This window comes from Anguilla anguilla, chromosome 4 (assembly GCF_013347855.1).
Source record: "Anguilla anguilla isolate fAngAng1 chromosome 4, fAngAng1.pri, whole genome shotgun sequence".
Taxonomy (NCBI): Eukaryota; Metazoa; Chordata; class Actinopteri; order Anguilliformes; family Anguillidae; genus Anguilla; species Anguilla anguilla.
The window spans coordinates 64,324,410-64,342,862 of NC_049204.1; the positions used below are offsets into that span (position 1 = coordinate 64,324,410).

Below are 18,453 nucleotides of genomic sequence, written 5' to 3' on the forward strand. Positions count from 1 at the left end.
GCCCCAGCAACCGAGCTCCTCACCTGGTGGCTTTGTGTCTCAAGTCTATGATGACATCAACCTGCGCCAGGGAGCAGTTGGAGAGCCTGAGGGTGACGGGCACCATGCACAGACTGCCCAGGGGGGAAAGAAAAAGAAGGGAAACAAATGAGATCAGGGGAATAAAGAAAAGAGAGAGAGAGAGAGAAAGAGAGATGACACTGAGATGGGTCTCTCCCCTTCCGAAAGGTGAACGGTAAAAACAAGAACATGGGATGGGGTTCACATGTTCAGGGTTCCACACCCCACCCCCAACCCCCCCACCAAAACCCCGACCGCCTCACCCACAGCACAACCCCCAACCCCCACCCCTACCAGCGTAAATATAGCGTTACAACTGTATGATAGTTATGTTGATTTTTTTTAAAAAATGAAACCCCAATTTACTTCCTTTCAGTTTGTAATGCCTGCGTGCCCGTGCTCCCATGACCACCCAGTCAACTCAAGATCCTCTGCGCATTCAAGCAAGAGGATCTTGCATAATTAAACGCGCTGGTTTTTCTTACACGGCACCATTGATTCTGCAGTTGCCGAAATTAACAAAACAAAACAAAAAAAAACGTTACGCAAGAAACACCAGGCTCACGTCTGTGCAGTCAAATTTACATTGGGTGAACACGTATACCGAACGATACAATGTAAAAAAAATAAATAAATAAATAAAATAAAACGAATTTGATTTTAAAAACGAACTGGCGATTGACAGACCGACGTACGCAGAAGGCAGCAGGCGTCAGTCATCTATGATTCAGCGACGCGCCTCCTAATTAGCGGCTAAACTGAGGGCGCGAACGCCGCAGCCAAGGAATATTAATCAGCCCGCGGCTGACAGGGCACCTGTTCCTAACGGACGTTTTCGACGTCGTTTTGATCGTCGGCTTGGAAGACAGGTGCAACGAATCCGTTCAAGTCGCATTCTCATCTTTTTGTATTTGGGGGGGGGCTGCCCAAGGAGGGGAGGTGGGGGGGGGGGTGGGCGAAGTTAAAATACATTTTCTTAGGCATTGCTTCACATGCTCTCCTACACCAAACGGGCTCCGTGGGGATTTATCAGGCTCCGGCCAGGCGGAGCGGCCATGACGCACGCCGTTATTCACCGCCGGCGTTCTTCACCTTCCGGACGGGTCGGCGCTCCCGTCGCCCGCCGCGCTACCCAACGGCACAGGGCCCGTGCCGAAAACGGACCGTAAAGTCACAAGCTTCCCATATTTTTTAATGAAATATTGCCCGTAAAATATTGGGTTTTTTCCGCAGAAGAGGGGAGGGGTGTGGTGCGGGGGGGCCAGAGAAATGAGTCATTCACAGGACTGAATCCAGAGCCCGTGGTTCGGTTCTGTTCTGTTCTGTTCTGTTCTGTTCTGTTCTGTTCTGTTCTGTTCTGTTCTGTTCTGTTCTGTTCTGTTCTGTTCTGTTCTGTTCTGTTCTGTTCTGTTCTGTTCTGTTCTGTTCTGTTCTGTTCTGTTCTGTTCTGTTCTGTTCTGTTCTGTTCTGTTGTGGGCTGGGGCATTCAGAAATAAATAATTACAAATAATTATGCAAATTATCCTGGAAATGGGGAGATTATAGAATGTGAGTCTAAAGGTTGTGTAAATGTAAGGGGGTTGTTAGACGTGCCTCTTCTATAGAGATGAGAAACTGGGCTAGGTCAAATAAATCAGGAAAGGCTGTAGAGGCAGAGGGTGTGCAAAGGTCTTTTTGCAGTACTGAGGTCTGGGCAAAAGATCCTGTACAAGTAGATTGGGGATGTGGGTAAACGTACCTCCTCTGTGGAAAGGGGTGACTGTAGGATTCGGGGTAGTGCAGGTTGGTCTTGATTAGATAGGAAAGCTGCTCCATCGACGGCCTGGCCAGAGGAGGAGGGTGTTCGGGTCTGAATTTCAGCAGAACCATTTCTTGAGCTTCCTGCAAAGTCAAGAAAGAGTGTCTTACAACGTTTGCACTGTCTCCACAATGTTTACACCATCTCCACAACATTTACACCGTCTCCACAACATTTACACCATCTCCACAACATTTACACCATCTCCACAATGTTTACACCGTCTCCACAACATTTACACCGTCTCCACAATGTTTACACCATCTCCACAACATCTGCACAGTCTCCACTATGTTTACACCGTCTCCACTATGTTTACACCGTCTCCACAACGTTTACACCATCTCCACTATGTTTACACCATCTCCACAACATCTGCACAGTCTCCACTATGTTTACACCATCTCCACAACATTTACAGTCTCCACTATGTTTACACCATCTCCACAACATTTACAGTCTCCACTATGTTTACACCGTCTCCACAACATTTACAGTCTCCACTATGTTTACACCGTCTCCACAACATTTACAGTCTCCACTATGTTTACACGGTATCCACAACATTTACACCGTCTCCACAACAGCCTTCAATGACTCTTCTCAAAGGAATTACTTCTCCAACAAAAGGACTCTTACAACAGACTTCAAAAATAAAAAAAATAAAACATTTTTATCACACTCCGGTGTTGTAAACCAGTCTCACTTGATCACCAAGGTCTTCTCCTTTGAAAACGGAACCCTGACATTAACCACATTTTCTACACACTGGTCGAGAGGGAGCACTTCAGAACACAATGCAGCGAAGCAATGCTTAGTATAACATGCCATGAATAAATACGTTTGTAAGTAGTGATGATTATGCCAGACCTAGAGAGAAATTCTCCACGACGTTACTTTCACAGAGAGTAAAATGACTATATAGGCTATATCCACAAAAGAACGGTTGATTATATGTGACACTCGTAAAAGCTGCTCGTGCAGCTTTGAAAAGCCAAGAGGAAGTTCAACTGCCTCGCACATGAATCATTCCTGACTGGACACAGTTGCTATGCAACAGTTTGAAAAAAAAAGGCAAACCAAATGGTCAAAGAGAGACTGGTGTGTGTGTGTGTGTGTGTGTGTGTGTGTGTGTGTGCACGCTTGTCTGTGCACGCGTGCAGGGGGGTGGGGGTGGTTAAAAAATGCAGTGAAGACGGATCATTTTTACAGTTATTTTTAAACTGCTAATCACGCCACGAAGACACTGAAGTCACACGGTCCACCTCTCTACCAATCAACACCCAAACAAACACAGCACTGCCATCCCCAAGAGTGACATGAAGCCTGTGGTTTATGAGACCTCGAAATTAAAACGCATCACCCTGACAGTTGAGTTTTGTATAAAATTTAAAATCCTAGCAGGATTTGTGCCAATCCTTCCGATTTGTATTCTGAAGTAGGAGAATTTCAAAAAATTCCCTCCTCCCTCCCTCAACACCCCACCGCTACCCACCTTGGTTCACCATAACATCAGAGAAAACCTCTTAAAATGCGTACACACACAGCAGTGACATTCTTCACCGACGGCTACACAGGTCTTTCTATTTATACGTGGCATTAATCATGAGTCCTCCAGCCCCGTAGGGGGAGCCTCACATAAGTTGTAGCTTCCAATTTACGAGGGTTGGGGGGGGGGAACGTTTACTGCACGGCAAGCGCACAGCTGTAATTTCACCTGTCGGTTCCAGAGTTATTGTCATATCAGTTCATACTGTAGGGGTTGAAGGTGCAAGCAAAGCTGAAGCACGACTCGCTCGCACCATAAACTATACGATATACGTTACTATTCTTCTCCGACATCGTTCAGACAAACCGGAGTTTGGTTCTTCAGTTTTTCTTTTGTAGAAGAGGGGGCAGCTGGAAAAAAAAACAACAAAAAAAGACCAAGGCAAACGGAACGCACGCTTCCCTAGAAGACTGGTCTGTTTTCAGTTTTGCCCCGTTTCAGATCGCTAACGCTACAACGCAGACGCCGCAATGTGCGAACTCAAAGCAAACCGAGCAGTTCTGTAATTACAGGGCGGTGTGCAAACACGAAGGAGCCCGGCTGCAATTTAGCAGAGTCCACGGCAATCTCTCCTCTCGCTAGCCGAACTGACTGAGCCCATCTGCGCTACACAGCTCAGGGGTAACTGTTCTTAAAAGCGATGCCTCTGGGGAAATAGTGTGACAAGGTCCCCACAAAACCGTATGTCAACCCTCCTGAACGGTGTGGGGGGAACCTCCCCCCCATGACACTCCGTACGGTGATCCAATCTCGGTCTGTAACCTTCTTCGCTCCCCCCCCCCCCCCCCCCCCCCCCCCCCCCCCCCCCGTAGGACAGTCCACATCTCACTGACCACTAGTGTAATAATTCAGTCAAACCACATCTAATCCTTCCACAAACATTTGTGGCAAAAATTGACCTTTCTGCAACACTTCTGGGGGGAAAAAACAAAATAAAAAAATCTCACTACGAAGTTTAGTGCTTAGCCATTTGAGACGGAGGTGTACGACCGTCAAGAGGACATGGGGCCTAATGTCAAGAGGCATTCTGCCACACGTCATTACAACGTGCTGCAACAATCTTAACAAGCCAGAGTCCCAAAGGAAGTTCTAGACTGCGTGGTTACAACAGCCACTTAGCTCGACTCCACCAAGCCCCCCCCCCCCTTTCTCAGTAACGACCTGATAAATGACGCACTGAATGCCGGCTGCTTTTGTGTCTGCACGTTGCGGGAGATAACGGAGGTTCAGACGGCTCCTCGTTATATCTCCAGCTCTGCGATCGCCACTGCGAGCAGGCAGCCGAACCCCCGGCCGATCTTCGTCGCGAAAACGCTCCTGAACGAGCGCTTCGTTTCGGATTTCAGACGAGAACGTTTCTCCGGGGGGGTGTCCCCTTTCCCACGCGTTCGGGGGCGCTGATTACGGTACAGCACTCCAAGCCAAGGAAACTCGTGACTTCGTAAAATCGAAATTTAATCTAAATCAATACATCACACAGTAAAGAAGTGTCGTCTCCAGAACGCTGAACAGGCTTCTGAAAACCTCACAGCAATTTGCAACAGGAACACAGGGCAACGAAAGAGATTTTATTTTTCCACACACACACGTGGGCATCTGAAATGTAATTTTAAAAACGTACGATAAATTATACCGAGAGTGAATCTCTTTCCTCGGAGAATAAGAAAATGAAAAAGACGAAAGTGCGATGAAACGATAGCGTACCTCTTTGGGAGTCAAGGAGCACACTTCCTTCCCGATGGTCTGGAGGGCCACGTGGAGCTGGCCCTCCAAGATGAGCTGCTTGTTGTCTTCCACCACGTACGCCTGAGAGGACAGAGCACACAACGCTAACAGAAACAGCTAGCGGAAACAGCTAGCGAAACACAGCACATGGGGAAAAAACTGGCAATGCATCAGGTGAGGTGTAGCTACCTAAACCATCAGGAAGGAAATGCAATCATTACAATGGTCCACATTTGGGTGAGATTGGGGGGGAGGAGGGGTGTTTGGGGGTCACCGTAGGAATCACCTGACCTTGATAATCAAGAGCTGAATGTTTATTTTTAAATCACCCGAATGGCTTGGTTTAAAAAAAAAAAAAAAAAAATGCAATAAACCACAGCAAGAAATAATAATGAAAAAAAAAAAGGATTAAAAAAACCACCAGTCATTTTGAATCCACACAATATGCCCTCCAGCCTCCCGCACTGGCTTCTCTCTGAATGAACGAATGAACGAATGAATGAACGAATGAATGAATGAATGAATGAACGAACGAACGAACGAGTGAATGAATGAATGAATGAATGAATGAATGAACGAATGAACGAATGAACGAATGAACGAATGAATGAATGAATGAACGAACGAATGAATGAGTGAATGAATGAATGAATGAATGAATAAATGCCGAGCCTGGGGGGGTGAGCGCACAGGGGCCGGCCAATCGGACGCCACGGTACCTTCCAGAGCACGATGACGTTGAGGTCCACCTCGCTGCACTTTCGGACCACGCCGGCCAGGTCCTCCGCGCTCGTGTCCGCGCCCGCGCCCCTGGAGTGCCCCAAACCGCCGTGCGCCCCGCCCGCGCCCTTCTTCTTCGCCTCCGCGGACAGGCACCGGCGGAAGAAGAAGTCGGCGCAGGGCGTGGTGGCGCTGATGATCTGTTTTGGCGGGAAAAAAGGGGGAAAACCCGCTCAAGGCCGGGATGGATGGAAAGCCTACACTGACGCACGCGTAGCAACCGGCCGCTAACGAAGACAACACTGCTAATTACAGCTAGCCTGTCCCCGTGCTTAGGGACAAGCATCGGGAATTAGCATATGCTATAAACGCTGCGATACACTGCATTGGATATTTTTTTGACAATAATCTATGTTTAAATGTATCCGTCCCTATCAAATTAACATTAAAATAAAATAAACAGAAATGACCGACTGAACATATTCAAGAACAAACAGGCCACAATCACGAAGCATGTACACAATCACAATCACTGCGTTTAAGAATTTTTCCAAGAACATTTTCGGCATTCATTTTTTTCTTTGTCTGTATTTGTTCATAGCTGTTTCCTTTTTGCTAATCACATGAACAGGCTTGCGTATAAAATTTACAAACTGCCAGAATTCGTCCCCTCATACATCTGGGATATGCACAGAAACAAACGTCTGCAACATGTTTTACTCCATAAAGCACTTTTAATTGCCCCAGTGTATGAAATGTGCTATACAAATAAAGCTGCCTTGCCTTGCCTATGTGTCATGAATCTCATCTTGTTTTTTCATAGGAAAATTTTAAAGAACAAAAGTAAGAATAATTTAAGAAAAGTTTCGTGAATAAGGCCCATTTCCTAGAAGCCATAGAAGAAAGGGCAACCTTTCAAGGTATAAAAAAATGAATAACAATTTACCACCAGTAATTTTACATGCGCAGGATACTTCAGCTGGAATGGAGTGCACGTCTCACCTGTTCGTTTCCCAGGTTTACGTCGGCAAAGGTGTACTTCTCTTGTGCATTTGAGGTAGCTGCGAGACAGGAAAGGGAGGGAGCTTTGTGTTCAACGCAATTTCCAAACTTTACAAGGCGCAATTCTCACGTTGATATTCGCAGCCAGATCACCCACCTTCAACAGTCCTGCATTTGGTAGCTCTGAAGCAAAGCTTGCCCCTCTGCCGACTCGTGAGTTTTGAATCTGCGAGGACAAGGAATTCAGTCAAGGGAAACCGGTGGTGCGTGACATCACAATTAATCCCGTTACCAGGGAAACCGGTGGCGCTTACAAACAGTGGCGTCCAGAAGAACAACGTGCGAAACTTTTTGTTCAGAATACAATTTACGTGAAAACGCCACCTCCCCCCCACACACATAAATTAGACAGCGCCCTAACCAAACTCACCCGAGTGTAACATCTGCGTTTAAAAACGAGCGGATGAGCAGCTTGCGCTGTAAACTTTAGGTAAAAGGAGTTGATTACTACACTTTCGCTGACGGTCAGTTCATTAAAGCTCCACAGCCAGTCCCCACCCTGAGACACACAGCTGCACCAGCGCCACGGGGCCAAGAAACGGCCCGGCGAACGGGACTAATCACCGCGATCGGGCCCGTCGGAAACACGCCATAACTTCATTAGCTCCGGCCCCGCGTCTCTGATTGGGCAGAGAGGGTCTGATATCCACGGCGTGGGGGCCGAGCCGTCCCCACAGAGACCGGGGATTGGATTCAACGCACGCTCTCTCTTCTAATCGTGTAAAAAATTTAATAAATAAATAAAACTCTTCTTATTCAGCTCACACGGCGGTGCAATCAAACACAGCCTGTGGCTGTGCGTTGGGCTCGAGTCGCGTAATTGGGTAAATAAAGGTTAAATAAAAATTAAATTAATTGGGCAGACCTAATCTCCCCCCCCCCCCCCCACAAAATGTTACCGGTCGAATGCAGAGCCAACAAACCAGCCGTCAAGTCATTGATGGAATCAAAAAATAAAATAAGAAGACAATGATGGGAGTCTTTAAAAAGGAGGACAGAAAGCAAAGAATTCGCTATCTTAGCTGCTTTTTCGATTGACTCTTAAGAGTGGCCTCAAGTCAACCATTCCAATGAATGTTAAAATGTTAAAATGTCAACACATTCAAATTTCTTTTAGCTCAACACATCCCGAAAGAGGAATGAAGAGAAGGGAGTGGAGGAGGAGGAAGAGAAAGAGGAGGAGGAGGAAGAAAAGGAGGAGGAGGAGGAGGAGGAGGAGGAGGAGGAGAGCAAACCTTTGTCTTTGGACGGGTTTATGCACTTCTGCAGCCTCCACTGCTTACTGCTGCTGGAGACTTGCACAACATGGAACTCCCTCACCCCCGCCTCACTCTGAGAGAGAGAGAGAGAGAGAGAGACTATTACACACACACTCCCTCACCCCCGCCTCACTCTGAGAGAGAGAGAGAGACTATTACACAAACACACACACACACACACACACACACACACACACTCCCTCACCCCCGCCTCGCTCTGAGAGAGAGAGAGAGAGAGAGACTGTCACTGCATATCTACACTATTACACACACACACACACACACACACACACACACACACACACACACACACACTCACAGTCCCTCACCCCCGTTTCGTTCTGAGAGAGAGAGAGAGACAGAGACAGCCTGTCACAGCATATCTACCTACTCACACACACACACACACACACACACACACACAATCCCATTTTTGCCCCTCAGTCATACACACAAACACCAATTTACAGGTGTGATGAACGTGTCACCCTGACCATTATTCTCCTTAATGAAGACTGAGGATGTTCATTTACAGTGTCGTGTTTCTGGAAGTTGAAAATTGCTGATAACAGATCTTAAAAAAAAACAACATTTTTTGCCATAAATATCTGCATACCTCCATTTAAGCTTTCAGAACACTTTGCACATGTATTAAGCCAAAAATGTTTGATCGATTCAAAGCCAGCAAGACTGAGGAGCCTTTCCAAAAGCCATCAGTTACGCAAACACCCCAATTTCTTAAACGTCTAGACTGGATGATGACATCAAGGTCCCAGACACATTCCTCTGAAGGAGAAAAGCATCTGCATACTGAAACGGCCGCCTGAATTTTAATCACCAAGCCCACTGAAAGCCCTCTGAAAAAGTGTGGGGGGGGGGGGGCAGTGGGTAGTGGGTGGTGGACTGTGGGTAGCGGGGTTAGTGGGTGGTCGGGAGGCGGGAGGGTTAGCAGGGTGGGGTGAGGGGGGTTTGGGGGGGTAGCGGACGGCGCCGGGGCTCACAGTGTTGACGTTCTCCACGTCCACGAAGACCAGCATGCTGCCCCCGTGCCCGTCCTCCTGCTCCTGGAAGGTGTTGCTCCTCCGGGCCGTGGCCCTCACGCTCAGGGAGCGGCTGGCACAGATCACCGCAGTGTGGCACAGCACCCGGTGACTGGGGGGGGGGGGGGGGGGCCAGAGAAAGAGACAAAGAAGGAGGGAGAGGGAGAGAGAGAGATTGACTTTAATGTCCCCTTTTATTTAAACCTGTAATCAGGAAATTATGATGGGAGTTTGAGACGCCCGTATCCCACACCGGCAGGTAAAACTTTTCTTTTTTTTTAACTCCCAGGAGGTTCACAGAAACGCCGGAACACATGTGGGGCTGGGTGGGGGGAAGGGGGGACACGTGTGGGGCTGGGGGGGGACACGTGTGGGGCTGGGGGAAGGGGGGGCACGCGTGGGGCTGGGTGGGGGGAAGGGGGGACACACGCATGGGGCTGGGGGGGCTGGGGTCGGGGGATCCACGCACCTGAGCTTGGACGTCTTCTCGGCGCTCTCGTAGTAGAACAGGAAGTTGATCTCGTGCACGCCCTCGCGGTCCGGCCCCCGCAGCCACAGCGGCAGCTGGACGGAGGCGCCGGGCTGGAGCACGGCGTCGGGGAGCGGGATGTCCAGCACCCCGGGGCAGCGGCCGTCCCCCCCGCCGGCGCCGCCGCTCGCCCCGAAATCGGCCGGGGACACCAGCGAGGCGGGGGCGTGGGCGGCGGCGGCGGCGGCCTGGTCCGACACCACGGTCTTGTAGGCGCTGCAGTTCTCGGACGCGGTGGGGCTGAGGGGGGTGAGGGGCGCCGCCCGCCCGCCGAAGGTGAAGAACTCGGGGCGGCGGGACACCACCCGCAGGCCGGTCAGCGCCACTGCGCTCACGTTGGCGAACTCCACGTAGGCCTTCCGGATCTCTCCGCACAGCAGCCCCGTGGGGAAGTTAATGAAGAACACCTGCGGGGTGGGGGTGGGGGGTGGGGGGACAGAGAGACAGTTACCTCACCAAGAACCCAATTGACTTCCTCCATTTCATCAGTTTCCATCCCTCTCTTCAGCTTCCAGCCTAACACCTCCAGCAGGGGCATGGGTGGGGTGATGAGGGGGGTGGGGCAGGGCAGGGCAGGACGGGGGCAGAGAGGGGGCAGGTACGCTCACCTCCAGCAGGGGCATGGGCGGGGTGATGATGGGGGTGGGGCAGGGCAGGGCAGGACGGGGGCAGAGAGGGGGCAGGTACGCTCACCTCCAGCAGGGGCATGGGCGGGGTGATGAGGGGGGTGGGGCGGGGCAGGGCAGGACGGGGGCAGAGAGGGGGCAGGTACGCTCACCTCCAGCAGGGGCATGGGTGGGGGGGTGGGGCGGGGCAGGGCAGGACGGGGGCAGAGAGGGGGCAGGTAAGCTCACCTCCAGTAGGGGCATGGGTGGTGTGATGAGGGGGGTGGGGCGGGGCAGGGCAGGACGGGGGCAGAGAGGGGGCAGGTACGCTCACCTCCAGCAGGGGCATGGGCGGGGTGATGATGGGGTCGAGGCGCCGGTCGGGTCCGTGCTGGACGGAGGTCTTCTCCTCTTTGGTCCCGTTCAGACGAGGGCCCTGGATCTCCAGGTCCTGCCGACCGCGCACGGTCAACCCTTCGCCCACGCCTGCAGCCAGCCGAGCACGTTTAAATTCAGCAACAGGGCACAAAGCACACCAGCGGGACAATACACCGAAACGTTCATTCCCCCAAACACCTCCCAAAAGCTCTACGCCTACATCCTTTACGCCACTGGTCTCCAACCCCGGTCCTGGAGAGCTACAGGTTCTGCTGGTTTTCATAGTGACTCTGCACTTCATGAATCAATTAGAGCAGTTTATTACACAGTTAACTCATCTCACCTGGTGTCTTGGGTCTCAACTGGGTGCTGATTTTAAGGTGAAAACAAAAAAACCAGCAGACCCTGTAGCTCTCCAGGACCAGGGTTGGAGACCACAGCTCTATGCCCATACGCCAGTGCCTTTCTCTGCAGCCTTTATGTGATGGGAGCACCTGCACCCCACCCAAAAGAGCACAGGACAGCCCTCTCCCAGCCAGGCCTAAACCATGCCCCAGCAGCGCCGCAGTACCCACCTTCGCCAGCAGAGGCCGCTGTGCCCAGGTTGTAGACCACGCCCAGGATGTGCAGCTCCCCCGTCTGGTGGGGGAGGAGCTTCAGACGAGCCTGAGGGGAGAGCAGAGCAGAGCGTTATCCACAAACAGACAATCTTAACATTCTAATCAGACATTCTAAACATTCTAATCAGACATTCTAAACATTCTAATCAGGCATTCTAAACATTCTAATCAGACATTTTAATCAAGCATTTTAATCAAGCATTCTAAACATGCTAACATTCCGTTTGGAAGGGTATCTATTTTGGCACACTCTTCATATACATGAACTGAACGGATTCCCGGTGACTGAACATTTTTTCACACACTTCATGCAAAATATAGTAAGGTGTTCATTTTTTTTAGAATAACACTTGCTGCTGGTCACTCAACCACAAGCAGATGAACTGCGAATGAGTTTAATCATTTTCTGAAAAAGAGTTAACGAGAGCACAGATTACTGCACACTTACCACTTTAGTCTCTTCCAGGCTCATGAAAAACTCCGATATTACCTCAGTGCTGATGAAATCGTTTTTTAATGGTGCCTGTTAGTGGAGAAACGGAAACAAAAGGAAGTCCTTGAAAGGATAATTGAATTACGCCACATCGACGTGCGGAAGAGACTTGGCTCATGAAACGACGCTTGATACGCTTCACACTGCAAAGTTACGAGAGGCTGAATTTCACCTTTTTCGTTGATCCGTGAGAGGTGAAGAAAAAAAATATATATATACATTTTTTTAAATTGGAATTGCATAGGATAAAAAGAAAAGGTTTATTAAATTTCTTAAGGACCCTGGTCTGACGGAGCCCATCCGCACCGATCTCTGGCCCTTCATTTCACCTTTTTTTTTATTGATCCGTGAGAGGTGAAGAAAAAAAAAATACATATATACATTTTTTTAAATTGGAATTGCATAGGATAAAAAAAAAAGGTTTATTAAATTTCTTAACGACCCTAATTTGACGGAGCCCATCCGCACCGATCTCTGGCCCTTCAGTGCAAACTGCAGCGTGCGGCGCTCGCGGAAAGAGCAGGAAGGGGCCCTAACGCGGGACAGTAACGCAAACCCTGCGCTGGCATTGGTGGATGAGTCTGGGGGGTTTCCTCAGACAGGAGGGCTCGGGGGGGGGGGGGGGGGGGGGGGGGGGACTCACCTCCAGATCGCGCGCCTCCTTCTCGTTGCTCACCGACTCCCCCGCCTCCTCGCCCTGCGCACGGGAGAAGTCCTTCGGGCTGAACTTCCAGAGCAGCGACAGGTCCGTCAGGATGAGGGGGACCTTCAGAGGGTTCCGGAACACCACCTCGACGATGACGGGCTCTGGGGAGGAAGGGCGAACGGCGTTAAAAACGTTGACCGGAAAACGTTGACAAGGACCGCTGAGCGTGCTGGCCGGCTCGGTCCCACAGTCTTTGGGGGAGGAACAGGACAAAGAAAACGAAAATCCTCAGAGGGGTTTGAGAGTCAAGGGTCATGAAAGGAAGGGGGGGGGGGGGGGGCAATTAATTAGAATATGTGCCCTGGGGCAACAGAAAAGGGACCACTGGGGGTGCGGAGTTAATCGATCACATTTAAACGGACAGTGCAACTACAAGGCAACTCACAGACCGAATGGAACTGAACTGATTAGTTTTCCACCATTTTCAAAAAAATAAATAAAACGAGCACCACATGTGCAATAGAAAAAATAAACAAGTCCTACATTTAAGTTTTCCAAAAGTACCTTAAAGAATTTACATGAGGACAAATGAAAGAAAAAAAGCAATTCTTCTGACTTTTCGAAAACGAACCAGAACAGGCCTGGCATTCTGGGAAAGCGAGTCACCTTCCACCACGGCCAGCGGGAAGCGCGTGTTGTCCGTCTGGCCGTTCAGGCAGTACTGGGTGGGCTGGAAGTTGGCGGGGAGGACCCCTCGGTGGACGATGGCCACCACTTGCTCCTCCAGCTCCTTCCACTGCTGGGACAGGTCCCGGTCGTACTCCTGGTCCAAACTCACGTGGGTGGCGGCCTGCTTCTCCCCTGGGGGGGAGAGAGGTAACGCGCTGGGTGATGACCACCGTCTTTACCTCCATTACTGTCATCAGCAGTCACAGGCATTACAGTCATTAGTCATGATAGTCCGTACAGTCATTAATTATATAATAATAATAATAATAATAATAACAATGTCCCAAGTGCTTTACATAATAAAATTTTGCCTGTTCATTGAGGAAAAAATAATCACACAAAAATTAAATCAGTGAATGAAAGTGAAATCAGCCCTGGATGGAGCAGCACCTTGACTCATACTAAACACAGAGCTATATCACTACAGGGGGCACACGTGGAGAAGATGAGTCAGGGTGAGAAGAGGTTTGACAGACCTGCATGCATCTTAGAGAAAGGTTCCCAGAACAGATGCCCCTCCATGGCCCCCTTAACCTTAGCCTTCTGGCTCAGATCCCATCACCTCTGACTGACCGTAACTCCAGAGGACGCACTTCTCTACGGGTCAGGATCGACCCACAAACGGAGCGCAGCGGCGGCCGTGGCACGGGGGGCAGAGCCTCACCTTCTGCCAGCCGCCGGTCGTGGCCGAAGAAGACGCGCGTGGCGGAACTCTGGATGCAGGGCAGGGGCAGCTGGGGAAGGGCGCCCTCTGCTGGGGACGACTGGCTCACATTCTGCTAAAGAACGACAAAAAAAAAAAAAAATCTAAATTTTAAGTTTGAACTACCACTTATGGGCGGAGCCCAGCTCCCGTCAATCATCAGCCCGCGAGCTGAGGTCACGGTCTTTAACCCTTTGAAGAGATATGTTCTCTTGTGAATGTTTCTCAGTGTTCTAGAACTCCGCTGCTTTCAGTCACCAGCAGTGATTGTGACATCGGCAACAGAATGTTTGGTTAAGAACATTCTGAACACGTAGCCTATTTGCAATCTCACACCTTAATAAAGGGTTAATGGATGCTGGGGGACACAGGCTGTCCATATAAACCCAGACACTCCAGAGAGGGAGCTCAAAATGCCAGTCCGGAACATTCCCTGGACGACAGGAACTCCCTCCCGCCCCTACATCTCCAATCTGCTCTCCTGGCTGCCTGGCAGCTGTGGGTGAAAGGTATTCCCCTGTGGAGGCTAGCCTTTTCACCCCAGTACTTCAGAGTGGAATCTCATTCATCGTAATAAGAGTGAAATAGGCTGGCTAAATTACTAGTCTGCTATGTGGTAAATGTGTAGTACAGAGTGTGTGTGTGTGTGTGTGTGTGTGTGTGTGAATGTGTGTGTTCTTACAAATCTAATCTTGCACTGAAATCCATCAGGCATGATGGGACAGTTAGAATGAATTGTTTTACTGCTATAATCTGCTGTCTTTTTTTTAAGCATAAGGCATACAAATTGTTGTACTAAATATTAAGAAAGATGTAGCACTATCCGATACACAAAACGCACCCGCAATTTCAGGACTGGATTGAACTGGATCACACACAAGCTTGGAATCAACTTTGAGTGTAACATTTAAGACTTACTTTGTTTACAATTTACTTAATAATAAAACAATCAAAGCAACAGGCTTAAGCTGAACGTCGTCTGATGAACAATACAACTCTAAGGCACGCTGATCTTAAAATAACACCACTGAAGCCTTCAAACCGCACACCCACGCCAAGGCCAAATGGAAGCACAACTTCATTTTGAGCACCTTTTTTCAAGAACGAAAGTGGAGAAAGATCATTATTTTTTATTTTTTAAAGACGAAAAAGCACTTCTCAGGGTGTGCCTGTGAAACCGCAGGCCGGTCGCGAGCGGAGCCAGTCGATTGGCCGTTTTTTTTTTTTTCGGTTTCGTTTCCTGTTTAAACCGACCTTGTAGACGTAGAGGTACTCGCGCAGGAAGGCCCCCTGCTGCGAGGCGGCCTGCTTGCTGTCGTTGATGAGGATGTGGCGGAAGGCGGCCACGGCGTTGTCGGGCTGCCGCAGCGTGTAGGACTGCCGGCCAATGGTGAAGTTGATGTGGTCCTCCGCCAGGGACCAGCCTTTGCCCTTGTACACCTGCATGGCCTGGCAGTAGCACCGCAGCGCGTGCCGCTTCTGCGCCGAGCACAAAACACCACAGACAGACGGACAAGCAGACAGGCAGGCAGACAAGCAGACAGACAAGCAGACAGACAGGCAGGCAGGCAGACAGGTAGGCAGACAGGTAGGCAGACAGACAGACAGACACAGAGACAGACAAGCAGACAGGCAGGCAGGCAGAGAGACAGACAGACAGAGAGAAACAGACAGACAGACAGACAAGCAGACAGGCAGGCAGACAAGCAGACAGGCAGGCAGACAAGCAGACAGACAAGCAGACAGACAGGCAGACAAGCAGACAGACAGAGACAAACAGACAGAGAGACAGACAGACAGACAGGAATTAATCACGCATTAAGGCACAGCATTAAGAATCGAGGCAGGGGATCCGGTTATAACAGTACATTTACATCACAGGCATTTAGCAGACGCTCTTATCCACAACTTTTTACATTTTCATTTGCATTGCATCCATTTATACACCTGGATAGACTGAAGCAATGCAGGTTAACCTTCACGTTACAAAGACCAGCTCCTTACCCATTATCCTACACTGCCACCCTTATGACTGCGGTTCAATACCAGGAAATGGTTTAGATTTCAGCCAGCCAAGGAAAACCTTTTGACTTCTAACCTTCTTGCTAAATGAAACCAAGAATGTGTTTTGCTGAATCACTCGATCTCTGTACGGACATGAAATGTGGGAGGTTACCGTCCTGTAGGGTTTCACTCTGTCCCTAACAAAGCACACCTCATTCACCAGCTAGAGATCTACCGTCCTGTAGGGTTTCACTCTGAGCCTAACACAGCACACCTCATTCACCAGCTAGAGATCTACCGTCCTGTAGGGTTTCACTCTGAGCCTAACACAGCACACCTCACTCCACAGCGAGAGACCTCAATAAGCTGATAATTAGTAGAGTCTGGTGCGCCAAATCAGGGCTGAAATGAAAGGAGGGCAGCTCTCCAGGAACAGCGCTGAGCAGTCCTGGCCCAGAGCTCATCTGAGCGTTCCCTCCCTCCCTCTCTCTCTCCCTCTCTCCCTCTCCCTCCCTCCCTCCCGCTCTGGAGCTGCCGGCGGGGTCTGTGACCTCATTCAGACCCTCTCTGCCGATGACTCATCCCCCGCTGAGTGACTCACGCAGCACCCCAGGGTCCCGTCTGGGCTCAGGGTGCTGAGCATCACCTGCTGGTCCCGGCCAGGAGAGCAGCCGCTGTGCAATCCACCGTAAAAGGTAAAAGGGCGCGGCTCCCACGAACCCTGATCTTAAACACTGTGGGGGATCGCAGCCGAGCTCACAGGGGGACCGCAAAACAGGGAGACCACAACACAGGGGGACCGCAAAACAGGGGGACCGCACTACAGGGGGGCGACAATACAGGGGGACCGCAAAACAGGGGGACCACAATACAGGGGGACCGCACTACAGGGGGACCACAATACAGGGGGACCGCAAAACAGGGGGACCACAATACAGGGGGACCGCAATACAGGGGGACCGCACTACAGGGGGACCGCACTACAGGGGGACCGCACTACAGGGGGACCGCACTACAGGGGGACCGCACTACAGGGGGACCGCACTACAGGGGGACCACAATACAGGGGGACCGCAATACAGGGGGACCGCAATACAGGGGAACCGCACTACAGGGGGACCATAATACAGGTGGACAGCACTACAGGGGGACCACAATACAGGGGGACCGCACTACAGGGGGACCGCACTACAGGGGGACTACAATACAGGGGGACCGAACTACAGGGGGACCGCACTACAGGGGGACTGCACTACAGGGGGACCGCACCAGCTACATTACCATATCACAAGTAATGATTTTTCTTTTGGCTTCAGACTTCCTTATTCATTGGCATATCACCTTCCATATCTAAACTGTAGCATGTTTGATTCACCCAATCAGAATCCCATTCCAAAATCTAATATATGCGCCTCAGGTCTTGGTTTGATTTCATTTAGGAAAATTATCCATTTCTAAAGGCAGCATATGATACAAAAATTGGACCAGCGAACAGCTACGAGCTCAATCTGTGCTACATGAAGCGCCCTCTGCTGGCCACATTTGGTTGCAGTCAAATAAGATTTCAAACCCGACACAAAATCGAAACAAAACGGCCAACGCGGGGGTTTCCCCCACATGAGCACTCTCACACAGTTAAAAATAAATACATTTCTCCCAGCATTCATTTTCATTACCAGTGTGACATTAAAAACCTGCCACTGTGCTTCTCCCGGCACCTCCCATGGTAGCTGCAGTCATCTTTTAATTGATCCTGACAGTGTAATCCGCTTAGGCCCCCCCCGAGCCCCCCCAGGTCTAAAGCACCTGCAGACCACTCTAATGAACGCCACCTCTCCCTGCACGGGGAGGGTGTAATAATGAACATGACATGAAGGCTGTTCTACAGCAGAAGCACTGGCGGGCGGGGGAACTGGTGCGTTTGGGGTGAGCGGGGGAACTCGAGCGTTTGGGGTGGGGGGAGCGGAAACTCGAGCGTTTGGGGCGGGCTCTGTACCTGTCCCGCTTTGCTGAACCTGTGTCCCGCCAGGATCATGTGGAAGGCGAACTTGCGCACCATGGGGCTCCTCATGTTGATGAAGCAGTGGGCCGCCTGCTCCAGAAGCAGGGCGCTGCGCAGGTCCGAGTCCTGCAGGGGGCGCAAGAGAGCGGGTCAGACACCTCCCCCTGACTCCAGCCGGGCTGATCTAGAGCTGACTCCTCCCCCTTACTACTGACCCGATTCCGCCATTTCACTGCTCTTCAACACAGACTGCACCAAAAGGTCTGATACGCAGCGGTATGGAAAACATTTCACATTTCATAGTTTTATTTTTTATTTTCAGCCCGTTACATTTGGTAAACGAAGAGTAATCCTGCATGAAGTCGTGCAGAAACGTGCCATGTTTGTGTTTGTTCCCAATAGAGGTTGTGATCAGACTATTTTTCACCACTTAGAAACATGCAATTTGACTGGGGAGGGAGCCAGACTTTTGCACACCACTCTACATATTACAAATACATTGACTATAAAGACTAAATGGCCTAGTGTATG

At 50.3% G+C, this 18,453-nt stretch overlaps 1 protein-coding gene across 5 annotated transcripts in view; it reads right to left on the reverse strand.

The window, feature by feature from the left end:
• Positions 1 to 18,453, reverse strand: part of trappc8 (trafficking protein particle complex 8) — a 32,625-nt gene that overhangs the window by 2,124 nt on the left and 12,048 nt on the right. For 3 of the 5 annotated variants that reach the window (XM_035414425.1, XM_035414424.1, XM_035414421.1), the window contains 17 exons: positions 17,917 to 18,048; positions 15,171 to 15,395; positions 13,878 to 13,992; positions 13,151 to 13,345; positions 12,482 to 12,645; positions 11,794 to 11,868; positions 11,301 to 11,391; positions 10,682 to 10,833; positions 9,683 to 10,149; positions 9,175 to 9,325; positions 8,150 to 8,246; positions 7,012 to 7,080; positions 6,855 to 6,913; positions 5,852 to 6,052; positions 5,112 to 5,213; positions 1,799 to 1,941; positions 24 to 113 (listed from right to left, as the gene is read on the reverse strand). In XM_035414425.1, the coding sequence (XP_035270316.1) occupies positions 24 to 113; positions 1,799 to 1,941; positions 5,112 to 5,213; positions 5,852 to 6,052; positions 6,855 to 6,913; positions 7,012 to 7,080; positions 8,150 to 8,246; positions 9,175 to 9,325; positions 9,683 to 10,149; positions 10,682 to 10,833; positions 11,301 to 11,391; positions 11,794 to 11,868; positions 12,482 to 12,645; positions 13,151 to 13,345; positions 13,878 to 13,992; positions 15,171 to 15,395; positions 17,917 to 18,048 (2,528 nt within the window). The remainder of the gene's footprint in view (positions 1 to 23; positions 114 to 1,798; positions 1,942 to 5,111; positions 5,214 to 5,851; positions 6,053 to 6,854; positions 6,914 to 7,011; positions 7,081 to 8,149; positions 8,247 to 9,174; positions 9,326 to 9,682; positions 10,150 to 10,681; positions 10,834 to 11,300; positions 11,392 to 11,793; positions 11,869 to 12,481; positions 12,646 to 13,150; positions 13,346 to 13,877; positions 13,993 to 15,170; positions 15,396 to 17,916; positions 18,049 to 18,453) is intronic. The other 2 variants (XM_035414423.1, XM_035414426.1) reach the window with 1 other exon arrangement.